At 44.0% G+C, this 17405-nt stretch overlaps 1 protein-coding gene across 15 annotated transcripts in view; it reads right to left on the minus strand.

Annotated features, from left to right (window-relative positions):
- UBR5 (ubiquitin protein ligase E3 component n-recognin 5) overlaps nucleotides 1–17405 on the minus strand; it is a 161825-nt gene that overhangs the window by 84890 nt on the left and 59530 nt on the right. For 9 of the 15 annotated variants that reach the window (XM_082257864.1, XM_082257859.1, XM_082257869.1 and 6 more), the window contains 7 exons: nucleotides 15395–15486; nucleotides 15160–15306; nucleotides 14304–14422; nucleotides 11557–11695; nucleotides 11348–11477; nucleotides 2504–2664; nucleotides 2149–2388 (listed from right to left, as the gene is read on the minus strand). In XM_082257864.1, the coding sequence (XP_082113990.1) occupies nucleotides 2149–2388; nucleotides 2504–2664; nucleotides 11348–11477; nucleotides 11557–11695; nucleotides 14304–14422; nucleotides 15160–15306; nucleotides 15395–15486 (1028 nt within the window). The remainder of the gene's footprint in view (nucleotides 1–2148; nucleotides 2389–2503; nucleotides 2665–11347; nucleotides 11478–11556; nucleotides 11696–14303; nucleotides 14423–15159; nucleotides 15307–15394; nucleotides 15487–17405) is intronic. The other 6 variants (XM_082257863.1, XM_082257860.1, XM_082257862.1 and 3 more) reach the window with 1 other exon arrangement.

Genomic DNA, 17405 nt, shown 5'->3' on the forward strand with positions numbered 1-17405 from the left:
ACTAGTAGAGGAGCACAAGTTCAAGGCAATTTCCATAAGATGGATAGCTCAAGCAAGGCTATTTGCACTCCGTACCGTCCAGTGCAGGAGCCAGACAACTCTTCCTGATGAAGGGGTCTGCCACTTCTTCCCGGGTGCGAAGACACTGCAACATCTAGGTGTCCAACAAAGCCCAAAGTAGGAAACTTAGTCAAGGAACAATGATCCAACATAAAAGGGAACTATTTGTTCAGAGAAACCAAAAGGGAATCCCTGGCAAAAGGTATTGCAGAGGGTTCCCCGAGTATGGAGACAAGAGGTTATAAACAAACAGTCACCTGAACAAGCTAAAGGATTACTGCAGGGACTACATGATCTGCAGAGACAGTCCTGCGGACCTGCTCAGAACCTAAACCTGTAATTGCAAAGGGGAGCTAAAGAGAGCCAGGAAATAGGAAATAGAAAGGGGGGGGGGTATGCTTAGGAGGGAGATCCTTTAACTCCTCACACCCTCTCAATGGAGAAAAGATTAACTATTTTTGCCTATGTACAGAGGAGCTAATAGTACACAAGGGGTGGGCCTTTTTAGGAGGGTCATGTTTTGCCTCCCCGACCTGTGACAGGTGTCCGTTGAGGTGGCAGAAAAAATTCTGAGGTAATGGCAGGAGACTGCCATGCCTCAAGAACACTTATAACTAGATTGTTGGGACTCTGAATTGGAGTTGGTCAGAGCCCACTGTGACCCACGCTTGTTCTAAGGCCAAAAGGTTGCAGCATATTTCGAACCTGCACAGGTGTTATCCACAAGATATAGGGCAGATTGGGCTACAAAGTCTAGATTAGATGAAGAGGTCCTTGAGGACATGACATGGGATTTGACCTCACCTGATGGCGCTGAAAGAAATTCAGAAGTTGTAGAACCATAATATAGTTTCTACAACCCAGAATGCAAATGTCGGTTTCCCAAGAGTAACTAATCGTCATCTCCGAAACTAAGACCGTAAGGCCTGGGGTCACCAGTGACAGCAGACTGTCCCCTCCATGTATATGTTAGGACCATGCTGCAGCCACATAGTAGATGTGTAGCTAGGCCTAAAGGAACATGGTGCTGATGAGGGTGGGGTATTCAATGGTGACTAAGGTACTATATGCACTTATGCAGTCAGTAGCAACAAGGCAGTTACTACTGTTGAAGTTCCACATGGTGATTTTCCCAAATAGGCACAGCAGCGGGATGGTGCTTCTCAAGGACAAGTGGCAGGACGCAGCACTCAGTCCTTCCCTTAACCCTTACCACAGTGGAAACAAGTGGTGGTAGAGAATTGGAAAGGCAGTCAGTGGTGCTATGGTAGAAATATTTCCAAATTCTTCTGTTAGACTGGCCTTGAGTCTTCAGAGATAGGGACAGCAGTGCACTGTGTCATAGCTCAGTACCTGGAAGGCAATTTACAGATAACTTTTGCCAGTACCAGTAGATTCAAGCTTGAAAATCACCACAATGCAAAGGCCAGGGGCCAAAAGTCACATACAGATTATCTTTGTGTGCCCAGTCTTGCAGGATCTGGGTATGGCACTCCAAAGTTATTTAGGAATGGCAGATCTAGACAGCCGCTATGTAGAGACCAGCTTAGGCAGCAATGTCATGGGGAATCTTGAGCGATACATTAAATGAAAAATTAGTGCTACAAAATAAAAAAAAATAAAAAAAAATAAAAAAAAGGAAAAAGAAAGATGTAAAAAGTGGTTAACATTTTGCAGCAGAGCTAAGAAAGTCAGGCATGCTGGGAGTAGGAGGAATTGTCCTGGGCTAGCCCACACTTTGCCATTTTTTAATCCCCTATAGGGGGACAGAATTTCTGGTCTCTCCATGGTTGAGAAAGAAAGCCCAGCATGTAGAAAATAAAGGGAAAGGTGAACGTAATGAAAAAAAAAAAAAAAAAAAATAGCAGTCGAGATAGAATTAGGCTTAAAAAAAAAAAAAGGTTAAGGTTTACTTCAATGATCCAATTACATATAAAAGCAAACACTTGTTCATTCATTTTTATCTGCACACGATTGTATAACTGAAGAAAATGCTCACTTTTTTACATTGAAGAGATTCTTAAACCTTTAGTACATCAGGCTCAATGTAGAGGGCACAAGGTTGGATTTGTGCAGCAAAGTTCTTACCTGCTAGACTGGTCAGAGGATGGCCTTGGCGGGAGGGGCTCAACAGAAAAGAGTTCTTCACTTCCCTGCATTGCATCAATACTTGTGCTGGCCAAAGTGAAAGGTGCAGTAGGTCGCGCAATTCCCATTCTCACCGGAACAATGAGCGACTCTGCAACATTACACAGCTCCTCTACTGCATAAGGAAGCAGTGCTTGGAATACTCTCTTGCATTTGCCTATTGGCTGAGGAATAAAGTTACTGAAAGAAGGAAAGAATTTGTGAATAGTTAGTATTGATACATTGTATGTGTAATTTCACAACTCAGAATACAGAATATGACAAAACCAAAAACGTAAATATCAGTATAATGTACTTTTTCTTCTTGGAGGAAGCCATTTCAACGCTGAGGATGACAAATACACGAGCCACAGAACGCAGAAACCGCATAGTGACAGCCACTGCCTCCTCTCGACGTCCAGGAGTGTACTTGTTCTGAAGTTCTTTTACCAGGGTTCCCAGCAATGTGTCCAGCAGCTTGGAAACAAAAAATACTTATTTTCATTCTATTAACTTTAAACTGCCAGGCAACTATTTGCTCCTCCTAGCTTTCTCCATTTTATTTTAGTAGTTTAGGTTTTTTTTATAAATTGGAGAACAAAAACAGCACATCTGACTAGAATTGTAACAAGTAAAGCCCTAATTAGATCAAAATATAGATACAACTTGAAACACATTAATCTTACAGTATATTCAAGACTACACGTTTACATTTTAGATTTGGGGGAGGGAGGCAAAAAACTGCTGTCAAGCTTGGTCATCTGTGTTTCATTAGGGAAATTTCTCTACTTCCTGTCCTGTAGAACCAACAGGAACTGAAAGGATATCCTTCCAATAAAAGGTTCTTACAACAACTGTCCATTGGAAGACTTCCCTTCTATTGTCCTGGTTTGCACTCAAAAAATAATTTTGACTTTCATGTAAAGCCTATAAATTGATTTTAAAGTCTATTTTTTTTTAGTAAAAAATAACATGTCATACTTACCTGCTCTTTGGAGTGGTTTTGCACAGAACAGCCCAGATCCTCCTCTTATTGGATCCCTTCCTCCTGTTGAGTGCCCCCACAGCAAGCAGCTTGCTATGGGGGCACCCGAGCCAAGCCACAGCTTCGTGTCCATTCAGACACATAGCTGTGGACCGGCCCCGCCCCCTTTCTCTCACTGGCTGACTTTGATCAATGGCGCCGCGCTGCTGCCTCAGCAAATGAAAGGAGTCCCGGGCATCCAAGATACTGCTGCAACACAACTGGATCTAGACAGACTTCAGGTAAGAGGAAGGCTGCTGTACACAGGCCATTTATTATCTTAATGCATTATGATAAAAAGTGGATTTTTGTCTTACTGTAAAATCCTTTTCTCTGATGTTCATTGATAGACAAAGCTCCATATCATCTTTGACTCTGGGGTTATGCTGCTCTCTATAGGAGTAGGACTAGGTGGAATCAAAACTAAGATGGGGGAAGGGGCACAAGTACAGGTGAACCCAGCTAGTGTGGGTTGGGAGAACCAGGAGGGAAGGAAGGGCACAAAAGCGGGGACACTACGCTGCGACTCTGGCCGTGACGACCAGGGCTATGTGTCCTTGCAAGGCGTTTCACTCGCCAGGACCGCAGATCCCAGCAGGGGACCAGGTCCTTACTCCTGACTACGCAGAAAAACAAACAAACTGGAGTCCAGAAGTGGGAAGTATAGCCCCTAAGACGGCCATAGGGGGTCAGTCAAGTTTTGTTTCCGCATACAGTAGTCCTACTCCTACGGAGAGCAGCATAACCCCAGAGTCAAAGATGATATGGAGCTGTGTCAGTCAATGAATGAAAGAGAAAAACCTTCTACCTTTACAACCACCAAGTTTACATACAGTACAGGCCTTTCATATTCATAGCATAGACTGAGTAAAAAGCAACTACCTGCAGGTAATTGGACAACGTAGAAAAAAAAAAAAAAAAAAAAAAAAACACAAACTCGCCCACACGGCACATCATATAGCCCTGCCCACTCTGTTAGACTCCTGCTTTTTTTTCTAGCAATAAGAAGTGATCAAGACAGAGGGAAGGGGCCTGTGTCCTATACTGTACTTCAAGATATGGAGTTTAGGAGGCAAGTCAAAACGTATATTACCCTAATTGTAGAGAAAGAAAATTGCACGCATAGATCATAGTATGTACCCAAGCAAAAAAACTGAGGCGTGCGCAACACAGCAAACCGTACTGACAACAGGCCCACAAGAAAGTAAGTGCTACAGAACCTGAAAAAAAAAAAAAAAAAAACTGATATCATCTTAAAGCACCTGGCGGCCGAAGATTGCATCAGCCAAGGCCTGAACATCCACCTGTAAGAACTTGGAGAAAATGTGAAAAGAAGACCAGGTGGTAACCATGCAAATCAGGGAAACGGATGCTTGATGCTGGAAAGCTTAAGGCCCCTTTCACACAGGGAGTTCGTTCAGATCCACCAAAAAAACTGACAGGCAGATGCATCTCTATGGGGCATCGGATGTCAGCGGAGATATGTCCACTGACATCCGATCCGTCAAAACCAGACTGATGGAAACCCTATTTTCCATCAGTCTGGCGGATCGGATGAGAACGGACAGACGGTCCATTCCCATCCGATTCCCCCATAGAGATGCATGGGAACCAACAGTTGTGTCTCCGCACACAGCGCAGAGACACAGCTGTCATCCACCGGTTGAGAAAAACAGAGTCCGCCAACGGACTCAGTGTGTGAAAGGGGCCTAAAGCCTCGTACACACGATCAGATTATCGGACACATTTTTGTCCATTTTTTTTGCATGCTAGTCTCATATCGATAGTAATGAGATAACTGATGCAAAAATTCTACTATGACAGAATACAACTTCAGAAGTGATGTGTTTTGTATGTATTCTTTCGTTTCAAAGCATTTTGTTTCGAAGCATGCATAGTCTTGCTCTCACGATTTAAAACTGAACTAAAACCAAAATGGGACATTGTGTTGACGTGCAATTTAAATTTTATAGCCTGCACATTGTTTTTGTCGTTCAAAAATTCGTAAATAGGGTGTCAAAAGCATACTAACAATATAAAAATCGACAGATCGTTCGGCCAATGAAATTTTACCTCCGATTTTCTCATTGTGTGTACGGGCTTTAAGAGACACCAACCACCCTGGTGGAACGAGGATGCCCTAGAAAAAAAGTAGCCTAATCGACCTAGCAAGGGTGGAGCAGAAAGTAGTATTCCCTCTACCAAGGCCAATGAGGTCAAAGAGGGACTTGCGACTAGAGGATGTAGCTTTCATGTAGACCCTGACAGCTATGACCATATCCAGGCGATGTAAGGTCATTTCCGTGTCCTGTTTTGTGGCAGAACAGAGGGCATGAAGGAAAATGCCCACACTAAGTGAAAAGAAGAGACCAGGTAGGAAGGGGGGATTTTGTCTCAAAACCATTTTGTTCTTAAGCAAAACATTTTAGGAAGCTTTGCAGAAAAGAGCTGCCATTTCAGAAACATGCCCAACAGAAAAGGCAACCTTTAAAGTGATGCCTTCCAAAGGAATTTTACTATTTGGTTCAAAGGGAGGTCTCAAAAGTAGAGCGCACCAGCTTGACATTCCATGGTGAAAACAGGGGGTCGAATTGGGGAATTTATATGAGCAACTTCCTAAACAAAAAGGGTCTTGAGAAAGGATTGCAAGGCAAAAGGTTTTCGGAATAAGGACAGGTTCATGTTCTCTATTCATTTGTCCTGTCCAGTTAGCAGACCTGGGCAAAAGGACATTGCATTTGCAGCTCCTGTCTTGCAGCCAACTATTGACACTAAGGAGGCCTTCCAGACACCCATCAACAGAATCCTTAAAAGAAAGACTCTCAATTTGAACTGTAAAGTGTTTAAGAAGAAATGGGCTGTTCCAGTAGTGGATTCTTCCATTTCTGTTCTTAAATTCCTTCTCTATTGATTACAATTTCAGCAAAAAGCTTAGAAGGGGTAATACCCTATCAGGATTGGAAGTCATTAAGGTGCACAATGTGTACTGGAAGTCTTGACTTCACCACTTTTTTTATTTTTTTTGTGCCCATAGGGGCTTGTTTGGGTTGTGGACATCCAAAGTGCTGCTAGGCAAATGTCAATGCGCACCTCGCCAATTAAGAGTATAAAACATTTAGTGCAGAATAGCAGCTTGTAATTAGCGCTCTATACTACGGTTAATTAAGATAAAGTTCTAGTTTCAGACTAGTCTCCAGCTAAAATATTGGTTGGGACCCTAACCGTTTTTTTTTTTTTTTTTTTTTTAAAAAAAAAAAACAGGATTTGCCTTATAACAAAGTCAAGTACAATTTTGACACGCAGAGAGATTAGCAATAAATCTAGAATACTTCAGCAATGGAAAACAGTATTACATCTCTGGTAATCAGGCAGGATAGTTGTGGTCAGCTTCCCGTTGATCCAACCACTCCGAGGCCAAAAAAGGGTCTACAAAAAAGATAGCTTTATCATCACAGATTACCCGCAGCCGAGCTGGAAACAGCATAGCATACTTCAAATGTTGCACACGTAGGCACCGTTTAATATCTGTAAAGCGAGAAGGAAGCTGTTGTACTTCCGCAGAGAAGTCCGGGAACGCTGCGATGCGGCCATTTTGAAAAGGAGTATTGCCCCATTCTCAGGTTAACCGTAATACAGCATCGCGGTCACGAAAATGAAGAAGTTTAGAAATAAGAGTGCGTGGAGGGGAGCCCTCGGGTGGGCGACGGGCCGGCATGCGATGAGCTCTCTCCACTGCAAACATGACAGAAAAGGCTTCCCTACTAAAGTGCTTGATCAATAAGTTCTCCAAAAATGTCACAGCATCCGAGCCCTCCGCACCTTCAGGCATCCCGATAAAATGCAGATTACTGCGGCGTGCCCTATTTTCCAGGTCGTCTTGCTTCTGTGCTAATTGCTGGAGCTGACGCTGCATGGAGTCTGCAGTATGTTGAAGAGGGTGTAAAACATCCTCAGCTCTGGTAATTCTGGTCTCCATCTCAGTCACCCTGTCTCTCAATTTAGCCATGTCTTGTCGGATAAGTAATACATCTGTTTTTACCTCCTCAATCTTAGTTGTGAGTATGGTTTGACAGATAGCTATGGCCTCCAGGACACGGGCGGTGTATGCAGCAGGAGTCTCCGACGGAACAGCTCCATCTTGGGCCTCTGTATCCCGATCCAGGCGGCGGAATTTATCAAGCTGTTGTACAGCCGCCGCGGTCTTTTTCGGCGGGGACATATCCCTCGGAGTGGTGGCGGTCTCCCCAACAATTAATGCCAATGTATAGGCAATTTGAGGCACCCCGGATAGTAGAACAGGATATAGCAGGAGCAGAGCTCAGCTCATGTGTGTCCTACACCATTGTCGTCCAGGCCCTGCCCCCGCTAAAGGGACCCTAACCGTTTTTCACATCTGTGTCACAACAGGAAACCTCTTCCAAGTGAGAATACCCCACTTAGCTGCAAGTGGAACAGGTGACCCTACTGGAAGACTTCCTCTCATTTCCTGTTTAAGTGACTACTGTAAAATATTTTATTTACCAACACATTCTGTGCTGCAATTATAGCAACTAGAACAAAAAAAGTAATATTAAAAAGTGGGGCCGCGCTCCCAAATGTGCTAGTATCCCTTTAAAATCGGTTTTCATTGCAATTTTAAGAATCAGCATATCATATCAAACCCTATATACCATAAACAAAAACAATGCAAAAAAATCCATAGTGTCCTTTGGTATGTATTCGCTTGCATATGCTCAATCTTTCATAAAAAACAGGCTTGTGTTCACATATCCAAAGGACTGCTTCCTTAATTAGTGTTCACCACTATTTGCTCCTATCATCTACATACATTAGTGACAATCCCCTCATCCAATGTGCCCTCACCTCGGGGATGAGACCAACCAATGGTCTATATGCACTTTAGTCCCTCTCTGCAAATGTTATACTGTTTCACTTCTTTGGTGGCAATCTTGAATTTAGCATCGTCGTCCCTTCTTACACTTCTCTCCATGCCCAAATCATAATAAGAGAAAGCTGGACATAGTGCTTTATCTTTTAAAACAACCGGTTTATTGAACACTAAATATAAAAACACTCACATTTTCCTGGTGCTTAGAGTGCATCAAACTTTAAAAATCAATCATTCAGTCACCACAGTGCGGGTATAAAAGACAGACAGTATTTCCACGGTATGCTCACAATGCGCGCCTCAGCGTGACGACAGATTGGCCCCTCCCCTACGCATTATGCCACCGGGGCACGAGGCTTCCTCAGTGCCTGACCTCAAAAATGCGCTAATGGAAGAATGGTCAAACAAACATTCTCATACACACTCCTAAACCTTGTGAACAGCCTTCCCAGAAGAGTTGAAGCTGTTATAGCTGGAAAGGGTGGGCCAACTCAATATATCCCTCTAAGCACCAGGAAAATGTGAGTGTTTTTATATAGAGAGTGTTTATTAAACCGGTTGTTTTAAAAGATAAAGCACTATGTCCAGCTTTCTCTCATGATTTGGGCATGGAGAGAAGTGTAAGAGGGGGATTCTAAATTCAAGATTGCCACCAATGGAGTGAAACAGTAAAAAAAAAAGATCTGCAGAGAGGGACAAAAGTGCATATAGACCATTGGTTGGCCTTATCCCCCAGGTGAGGGCACACTGGATGAGGGGATTATAACTAATGTATGTGGATGATTTGAGCACATAGTGAACACTAATTAACCACTTGCCTACTGGGCACTTACACCCCCTTCCTATCCAGGCCAATTTTCAGCTTTCAGCGCTGTCACGCTTTGAATGAAAATTGTGCGGTCATGCTACACTGTACCCATATGAAATTTTTATCATTTTTTTCACACAAATAGAGCTTTCTTTTGGTGGTATTTAATCACCTCTGGGTTTTTTATTTCTTACAAAAAAAAAAAAAAAAAAAAGTAAAAGAAAATTTTGAAAAAAAAAAAAAAAAAAAAAAAAAAAAAGTTTCTTATTTTCTGAGAGTAAATTTTGAAAATAAAAAAAATGTTCTCCTTCACTGATGTGCGCTGATGAGGCGGCACTGATGGGCACTGATGAGGCGGCACTGATGAGGCGGCACTGATGGGCACTGATGAGGCGGCACTGATGGGCACTGATGAGGCGGCACTAATATGCCGCACTGAGAGGTGGCACTGCTGGGCACTGAGAGGTGGCACTGCTGGGCACTGAGAGGTGGCACTGCTGGATACTGACGGGTGGCACTGCTGGATACTGACGGGTGGCACTGATCAGCACTGATGGGCAGCACCATCAGTGCCCACAGTGCTGCTAGTCAGTGCCCATCAGTGCCTAGATGAGCAGGCACTGATGGGCACTGACTGGCAGCACGATGGGCAGTGACTGTGGGCACTGATGGGTGGCACTGCTGGGCACTGAGAGGTGGCACTGCTGGGCACTGACGGGCTGCACTGATGGATACTGACGGGTGGTACTGATCAGCACTGATGGGCAGCACCATCAGTGCCCACAGTGCTGCTAGTCAGTGCCCATCAGTGCCTAGATGAGCAGGCACTGATGGGCACTGACTGGCAGCACTATGGGCAGTGACTGTGGGCACTGAGGGCAGTTGTGGCATTATTCCCCCTCTTCTGTAATCAGGGCACTGGTGATCAGTGCCGTTTAAATTCCTGTGTGTTCTTACCGGTGTTCGGGCTCTGCTCCTTCCTCACACTGCAGTCTCCGTGTGAGGAAGAGAGCTGGCGATGAGAGATGATCTCATATGTTTACATATGAGATCATCTCTCATTGCATGGCCCGATCACGTGATAAATGGCCGCTGTGATTGGCCATTTACCACGATCTGTCATTGGCTGTGTCCAAGGGACACGGCCAACACAGATTTTGCCCGAAGCACGCTCGCGGGGAGCCTGTTTCTGGGAGGCCGTTTAAAGACGGCCTCCCGGAAGTTCGAGTCCGCGCTGTAGCCGTACTTCGGCTATAGCGTGGATCTGAAGAAGGAAACGGTCGTTTGGACATGTAAACACAAGCCTCTTTTTTATGAAAGATTGAGCATATGCAAGCAAATTCATACCAAAAGGACACTTTGTGGATTGATACATTGTTTTTGGTGTAATATATATATATAGTTTGCTATGCAAACAGATTTAAAGGGATACTAGCACATTAGCATTTGGGAGCGTGGCGCCACTTTTTAATGCCATTTTGCACATGGATACACGTTTAGAGAGTGTGTAAACTATATAGGTGTGAGCGATCTGCTTTGTAGGTTTTTAGTTTTTAGTCTTCTAGCACTCAACATCACAACATAGCAGTGCACAAGTACACCTATTTTTAATTAGAACAAAAAAAGGTGACAAATGACAATCTCCATAGCAGCGACACATAATAAAAACCTGGGAGGCGCCTAGTTTAGATCCATTACAGAAATAACACGAAGATAAAGGAAAGCAAATTAAAAAGACGGTTATCGTGGTAACACTTCTCAGGCTGCTCACATTCATAAATGAACGGAATTAGCACTTCCTGATTACTACAGGAATGAATTTAGCCTTTTTATAGCAATTTGCCTTGTGTCAGTAAAAGCCCTACAGTGGTCTTCACCCCATCATGCTTTTAAGAGTTTTAGAGGCTTTCTGTAGTAGGGCCTGATGTTACTAATGGGACTGGCAACTACCTGTGAAGCTTCCAACCCCGGAACCCATGTGTGGGGGAGTGCCTGCCTATTATCAGTGACAGCAGCATGTTCCAATGCTCGGCAGAGGCCAAAACAACATGTTCTCTCTGCTGTCTCCCAGAGAGTGCTGGAGACTTCAATCAGCAGCCAACTCCACGGTGAGCCAGAAGGGAAGGGATATAGGGAGCAGTGTGAGCTGTCAAAAAGGGTCAGAGGCTGAAGAAAACTACAGGGGTGTTACTGATAAAAGGCATCATGAACTGCAAGGGCAGCACAAGTAAAAGCACCTATTGTAAACATTTTATTTGTATGAGCTGCCTAAAAGTTACTTGCTGACAGGGTCTCCAAAAAATTGCAGTCTAGCCAGGTCAAATGATGGAAAAAAAAAAAAAAAAAAAGCAGTGATTCAAGTTTAAAACTCATACTTATGAAGGGAAACAATGTAATGTAGAGCAAGTAGCAGAATAGTGTATTAAACATTAATGCTTACCAAGATGTCAGCAGTACACTTGACAATAAGGCAGTGTGTAAAGCAGTCAAGGCGAATGGTACCACTCTGTTGATTCAAGTAAACTTGTTCCTCTGGAAGAAGGTGACCAATCCGACTGCTAGCACTCAGACTAAATAAAAGTAAAACTAAGTATTAGAATGGCAATCTTACGATTAAACCTTGAGATTTTACAAACCACATTAACTCACGGGTCTTTGTTTTCTTGAGAGCCAAACATGATCATGGATTTAAGTGCATTCCAGTCCTGTAGGACACGTTCAAGGGCAAGCTGTGCAAACCTTGGGGGTTCCAAGTCATGATCTGGCATATCAGAATCTGGAACAAAAGCTGTATCATTTTTCACATATGCAAGAAAAGAAAAAATTGAAATTTACAAACCACACAAAATAAAAAAATCGAGCATCTAAAAATTATCAGGAGAGGCCTCCTAAGGGTTTAGTCTCTTAGGCAGTGCTCTTGACTGTAGTGCTCAGGAGCACTCTTATCCTATGCTAAAAATTCCAACTCATTAAGCTCAGAAAACACTAATCAAAGAGGCAGAGATATGATTAAGAAGAAAAAAATCACAAACACAATCTTTTAAGACTTACAATTACTTTTAAAAAAGTGACTAATGTAAAAAAAAAAAAAAAAAAAAAAAAAAAAAGCCCCACAACAAACAGGTTTATACTTACCTGCTCTGTGCATTGAATTGCAGAGCAGCCCCAAAACCTCCACCCCCCCCCCCGGCACTTCTGGCTCCTCCTGGGGGGGGGGGGGCGCTGCCCCTCCCCTCCCTTGTCAATAGCGTCGGGGGTGTATTACCAAACGTGATTCAGGTCTGGTGTTTAGTGTGAAAGCAAGTATGAAGGGGCCCTTAAAAGCCACCGGAAACACTTATCACATACAGCTGATTGCCGGCTGAAATGCAGGCATGGGATTATTTAACCGCTTCAAGTCCAGCATGTTTTAAATCTGCCTAAGGACATAAATTTAAGTGGCGTCTAATGCTGCAAAAGCAAGAAAGCTCCCGATGCTTCAATGTGACCGGTATTACTCACAATGTGAGTTTTCAGAGACAGGGTCACACCTGGGGCTGTACCACAGTTCTTAACCCAGAAAGTGCTCTGCAGCCAAATAACCAGTACATAAAGGTCTAAAAAGTGCCAATCACAGAGCCCAAAGCCCAAATGTAAAATTGCAGACTAGCGTCACACTTCTCCAGCAGACTGCAAAACTACTGCTGAGCAGCTGTTGATCCAGAAGCACAAAAAGCAGTCTTGAGTGAAATCACTTACGTGGCTGTAAACCCTCACATAAACCCAGTAAGTGAACAGCCTCACATGATACACAGAGATGAAACAAATCTCCCTACATAAGTTTTACATGCATACCTGCTGTCTTCCGCTTTATATATTCTTTAGAGCACTGCGTTAGAGATTTTCTCTTCCTGTTCAGCACTGGGAGTGGATTCTTTACATACAGCCAAGACAGCTAATTGGAGGATGAGGCGGCACTGATATGCTGCACTGATGAGGTACCAATATGCCGCACTGTTGAGCGCTGACAGGCAGCACTGATGAGCAGGCATTGATGGGAGCACTATGGGCACTGAATGGCACTGTTTTGCACATTTCTGTAATCAGGGCACTAATGATCAGTGCCCTGATTACCTGTCCTAGTCTCCCCTGTGAGGAGGAGCCGCTGATCGGCTCTCCTCGCCACACTTAGTGTGAGGCGAGGAGAGCCGATAAACGGCACTTCCACATTTACATGCGACCGGCTGCGATTGGACACAGCCGATCACATGGGTAAAGAGCCATGTCATTAGCTCTTTACTGAGATCGGGGTCACGCCGTGTCCTAGCAACACGGTGCGGTCATGATCACCGCAATGCGCACCCCCACGGGAGCGCGCGAGACACTTCAGGTGCGCCGTCATATGACGGTTTCCCAGAACAATAGCTGCAGCGCTCCACCGTCATTTGACGGTGGGCGGGCAGTATGTGGTTAAAGTAGTTGTAAACCCTTACATATACCAATTGAACTGACTGGCCAGGTGATAAAAGAGTAGGAGGATGTGTTTACAGAATAAGTTCCCCTTTGGGAACATGTTCCACCAGTTTTTGGGGTGGAACTTGTAACATGTTCTCAATGCTGTAGTCACTGCCCCCCCTCCCTTCATGGCAGCAGTATGGGAAGAAAAGCAGCTGTGCTTCGGCCACGTCATTCATTCACACAGCTGTGTATGAATGAACTACAAGCCCCAAAATCCTATGGAGTTGTCAGCTTGTAGTTCGCAATGAACTACCACGGCGCTGTGGAGCATTCATTTTTTTTCCTGCCCATGTATTTGCCTGCCCATATGGGATGCACGGGTACACAGATTTACTGACAGAGCTGAAGGAGACTAGGCTTCAAAAGAAAAAAAAAAAAGAAAAATGAAATGCACATTTGTTTACCTGCAAAAAAATGTGCATTTATTTATTTTTTTTCTAAAAGGTGAACTTATCTCATCTTCTGTGTATCTGTAGCACACATTTTGAACAGCATTTCTGAGCTTCGGAAGGCAGGGATCTGATACACAAAGCACAACGCAGAGCCGAATGTAATCAGAGACCTGAGTGAAAGGAATAGACGGACTCCCCACTACACATGGGAGTTTCACCGAAAAACATGCACAGCTGAGAGAGTCACCTGCTCTGTGCTGGAGCGGGACAAGGCCATCTTCTAGGATTGCTTAGTATTGGCATAACTTGGGAGATAAAAAAATGAGAGCGCAGACAGGAATCACACTAAGTGCTTTGGACTGAGGCAAGTACATACTATATAGAGATATTATGTTCATTTATCCTTTTCAGAAGTTTACAACCACTTTAAAAGAAAACGCTATTTTGAGATAACCACTATTGCTTCTAAATGTACAAAACAAACTCAGTGCTAAACTCTAGACATACCTTCAGGATTGGCTGCTTTGCGGTTTCTATCTTCTCGTATGCGAGGTGGTCTGTATTGGCAGTGTTCAACCGTCTGCCTGGCAACGGTCTGCACAAGGAATAGAAGAAGGTGTTCCCCTCTAAAATAAAAATTATAAAAAGATATTACTGTGGTTAAAAAAAAGGTGATGCAGGGGTTAATCGGATAATTAACCCTCCTATTTTTCTATCTAAACAGGCTTTGCATTTAAAATAACGGACGCACCCTCTCATTTCTCAGTAATGCCTTTCTTCTAAAATCTCCCCTTTGTAGAATTGATTCCACCTCTCTCTGTAGAGGGCATATCCCTATCCTCTTCAGGTTCTGACAGATATCCACACATACCCATTCCCGGCTGGTGTTCTGTGGATTCAAGGACATACAGAGGCTGGAAAGCCAAGCCCCTTGCTTCCATTCCTCCTTCCAGCAATTTAAAGCAGCAGGAGCCTATTACTCCACTTCCATCCAATACTTCTATACAACCCGGAGGATTAGGGAAGCAAAACAGATGTCCAGGACCTGGCAGCAGTAAAAAGGAACTGCAGGTAGGTGTTGGGGAACAGGGGGGCAAGGACAGGTACTGCAGAATATTTTTTACCCAATTGCAGAGAATGCGGAGAAGAAAAAAAAGAAAAGGAGACTGAGGTTAAGGCAGAGAGAAGATAACCAGTGAATGTCTGTGTCTAAAAAGTTACCCACCCCTTGAAAGACCATGGCCCGCTGCAGGTCCAAGCCTGGAAACACCCTTTTCTCTACCAAGCTAAGGTTTAGATTAATTTTAGTGACATTTAAATCTAGGTCCCGGTTCCAAAAAAAAAAAAAAAAAAAAGAAGATACCTGCTATTTGGCATCGTCACTAGATTAGTGATGGTCAGCAGTCGGTATAACAGATCCAGACGGGCAGACTTCTGACCTGCAATTAGTGTCTTGCATTTACATTTCTCCCAGCAATCACAGTACGCAGTGGGTGATGTACGCTTCAGCCTAAAACAGTAACAAAGATTAACAGGTTTACTTTAAAATAGAGACACTGACTGCACAAAGGCAAAAAAAGAGGAAAAGGAGGACTTACTTGCAGTCATGTCCCTTGTGGCAGACCCTGGCACACTCAGTACAACAGCAGAGAGATTCTAACAACCCACATGTTCTACATTCAAATATATCCTGAAAACAGAGGAATGTACAAGATTAGAAGTAATTTTTCATCAAAATGTTTTACAATAGACCAGCTGGGTTCAGTAAGGTTTAAGTAAATGACCTGGAACAAGTATGCATATCTGTCAAGTCAGATTAAACTCAGACATCCTTTTCTCCATGCTTGTTTCAGGTAAGAAACAAAACTGAATGTAAAACTAGCTATTGACAACTAACTTTGGCAAAATGAAATGAAGCAAAAAAACAGCTATCACTCGGTGAACCAATTGTCCGTAATATAAAGAGTTTGATGAATGGGCGTCACTATTTCTAATTTACTATTAAGTACTACATGTGCACACGGGTCAGCAATGTTCCTGAGGGATTCTTCCTAAGGTGTATATCTAAAAGGCCTACAGTGAACTGGACCAAATGACATCATACAAAGCAGTCTTTCAGCCCCAATAGCCTCTAAGGAGTCCAAATTATGTGAGCTAAGAGATGAGCCCCCCGCACCAGCTTCAGTGTGAATAAGTAGCACACCACAGTGTAAAGCGGATCTCCTTACCAGAAATAGTTTATATCAAGCATATAACTCCAGCATCACACCACAGATGGACGGCTCTACACTGGAGCTCCACATAAATCATTCAGAAAAGAACACATTCCACAATGTAAACCCCAAATCACCAGAAGTTTACCAGCATATGAAAGAGGCGGCGGCGCATAGTGAAGTACTAAAAAATGAAAAGACAAGCAAGGGCGCACCGGCCTAGTGCATTATCCTTTAACCACCTCAATACTGGGCACTTAAACCCCCTTCCTTCCCAGACCAATTTTCAGCTTTTAGCGCTGTTGCATTTTGAATGACAATTGCGCGGTCATGCAACACTGTACCTACACCAAATTTATGTCATTTTTTTCCTCACAAATAGAGCTTTCTTTTGGTGGTATTTGATCACTGCCAGGTTTTTTCTTTTTTGGTGCACAAATAAAAAAAGACAGAAAAGTTTGAAAAAAAAAAAAAAAGTTTTGTTTAGGTTATAAAATTTTGTAAATAGATACGTTTTTTCCTGCACTGATGAGCACTGATGACACCGCACTGACAGGCACTGATGAGACACTGATGGGGTGGCACTGATATGCAGCATTGGTGGGCACTGATAGGCAGCACTGGTGGGCAATAACGGTCACTGGTGGGCAGCACTGATAGATGGCATTGGTGGGCAGCACTGATAGGGGGGCACCACTGGCAGGCTCTCTGAGCCCTGTTTGCCATCCCTGGTGGTCATGGGTGGGCATCCCTGGTGGCTCTAGTGGCACCCCCTCCCCCCAGGGCTGCACTGGTAATCAATCATCTGATTACCAGCAGAGAACCCCCCCCCCCCCCCCCGTGATCAGTGAGTAATTAGAAATACTCACTGATCACCCCGGCTGCAGAATCGATCCTCTCCTCTTCTCCCTGACAGGATCTGTCAGGAGGAGAAGAGATCAAAGCCGTTACAACGGCTGTATTGACATTACATGATGGCTGTGATTGGACACAGCCGTCATGTGATCAGGAGGGCAAATCACAGGGCCCTCCTGCCGAGTCTTGTTGCTCTGTGTCCTAGGGACACAGGCACATCGAGATTGCGCGGCGGCGCGTGCCCGCGGCGGCGCGATATCGCTCCTTCTGAAGGACGTTCCGGAACGTCCGATCAGAAGGACGAGACTCCCACCCGGCCATATATGTACAATGGCCCGGGTGGGAGGTGGTTAAAAAGGTTTATTCAAATAAAGAGGTATAAAAATACACAAACGAATTCTTGGTAAAAGCATATCAAATAGGTACGTTATCAGCATCAAGATCAGAGGCTCTGAGGAAGAGGCTAAGCCTCGAAACGCGTAAGCCATTCCAGCTCCAGGGGATGGTTCAGCCTTTGATCTTGGTGCTGACGACAACGTAC

Source organism: Pelophylax lessonae (assembly GCF_965119305.1).
Source record: "Pelophylax lessonae genome assembly, chromosome: 5".
Lineage (NCBI taxonomy): Eukaryota > Metazoa > Chordata > Amphibia > Anura > Ranidae > Pelophylax > Pelophylax lessonae.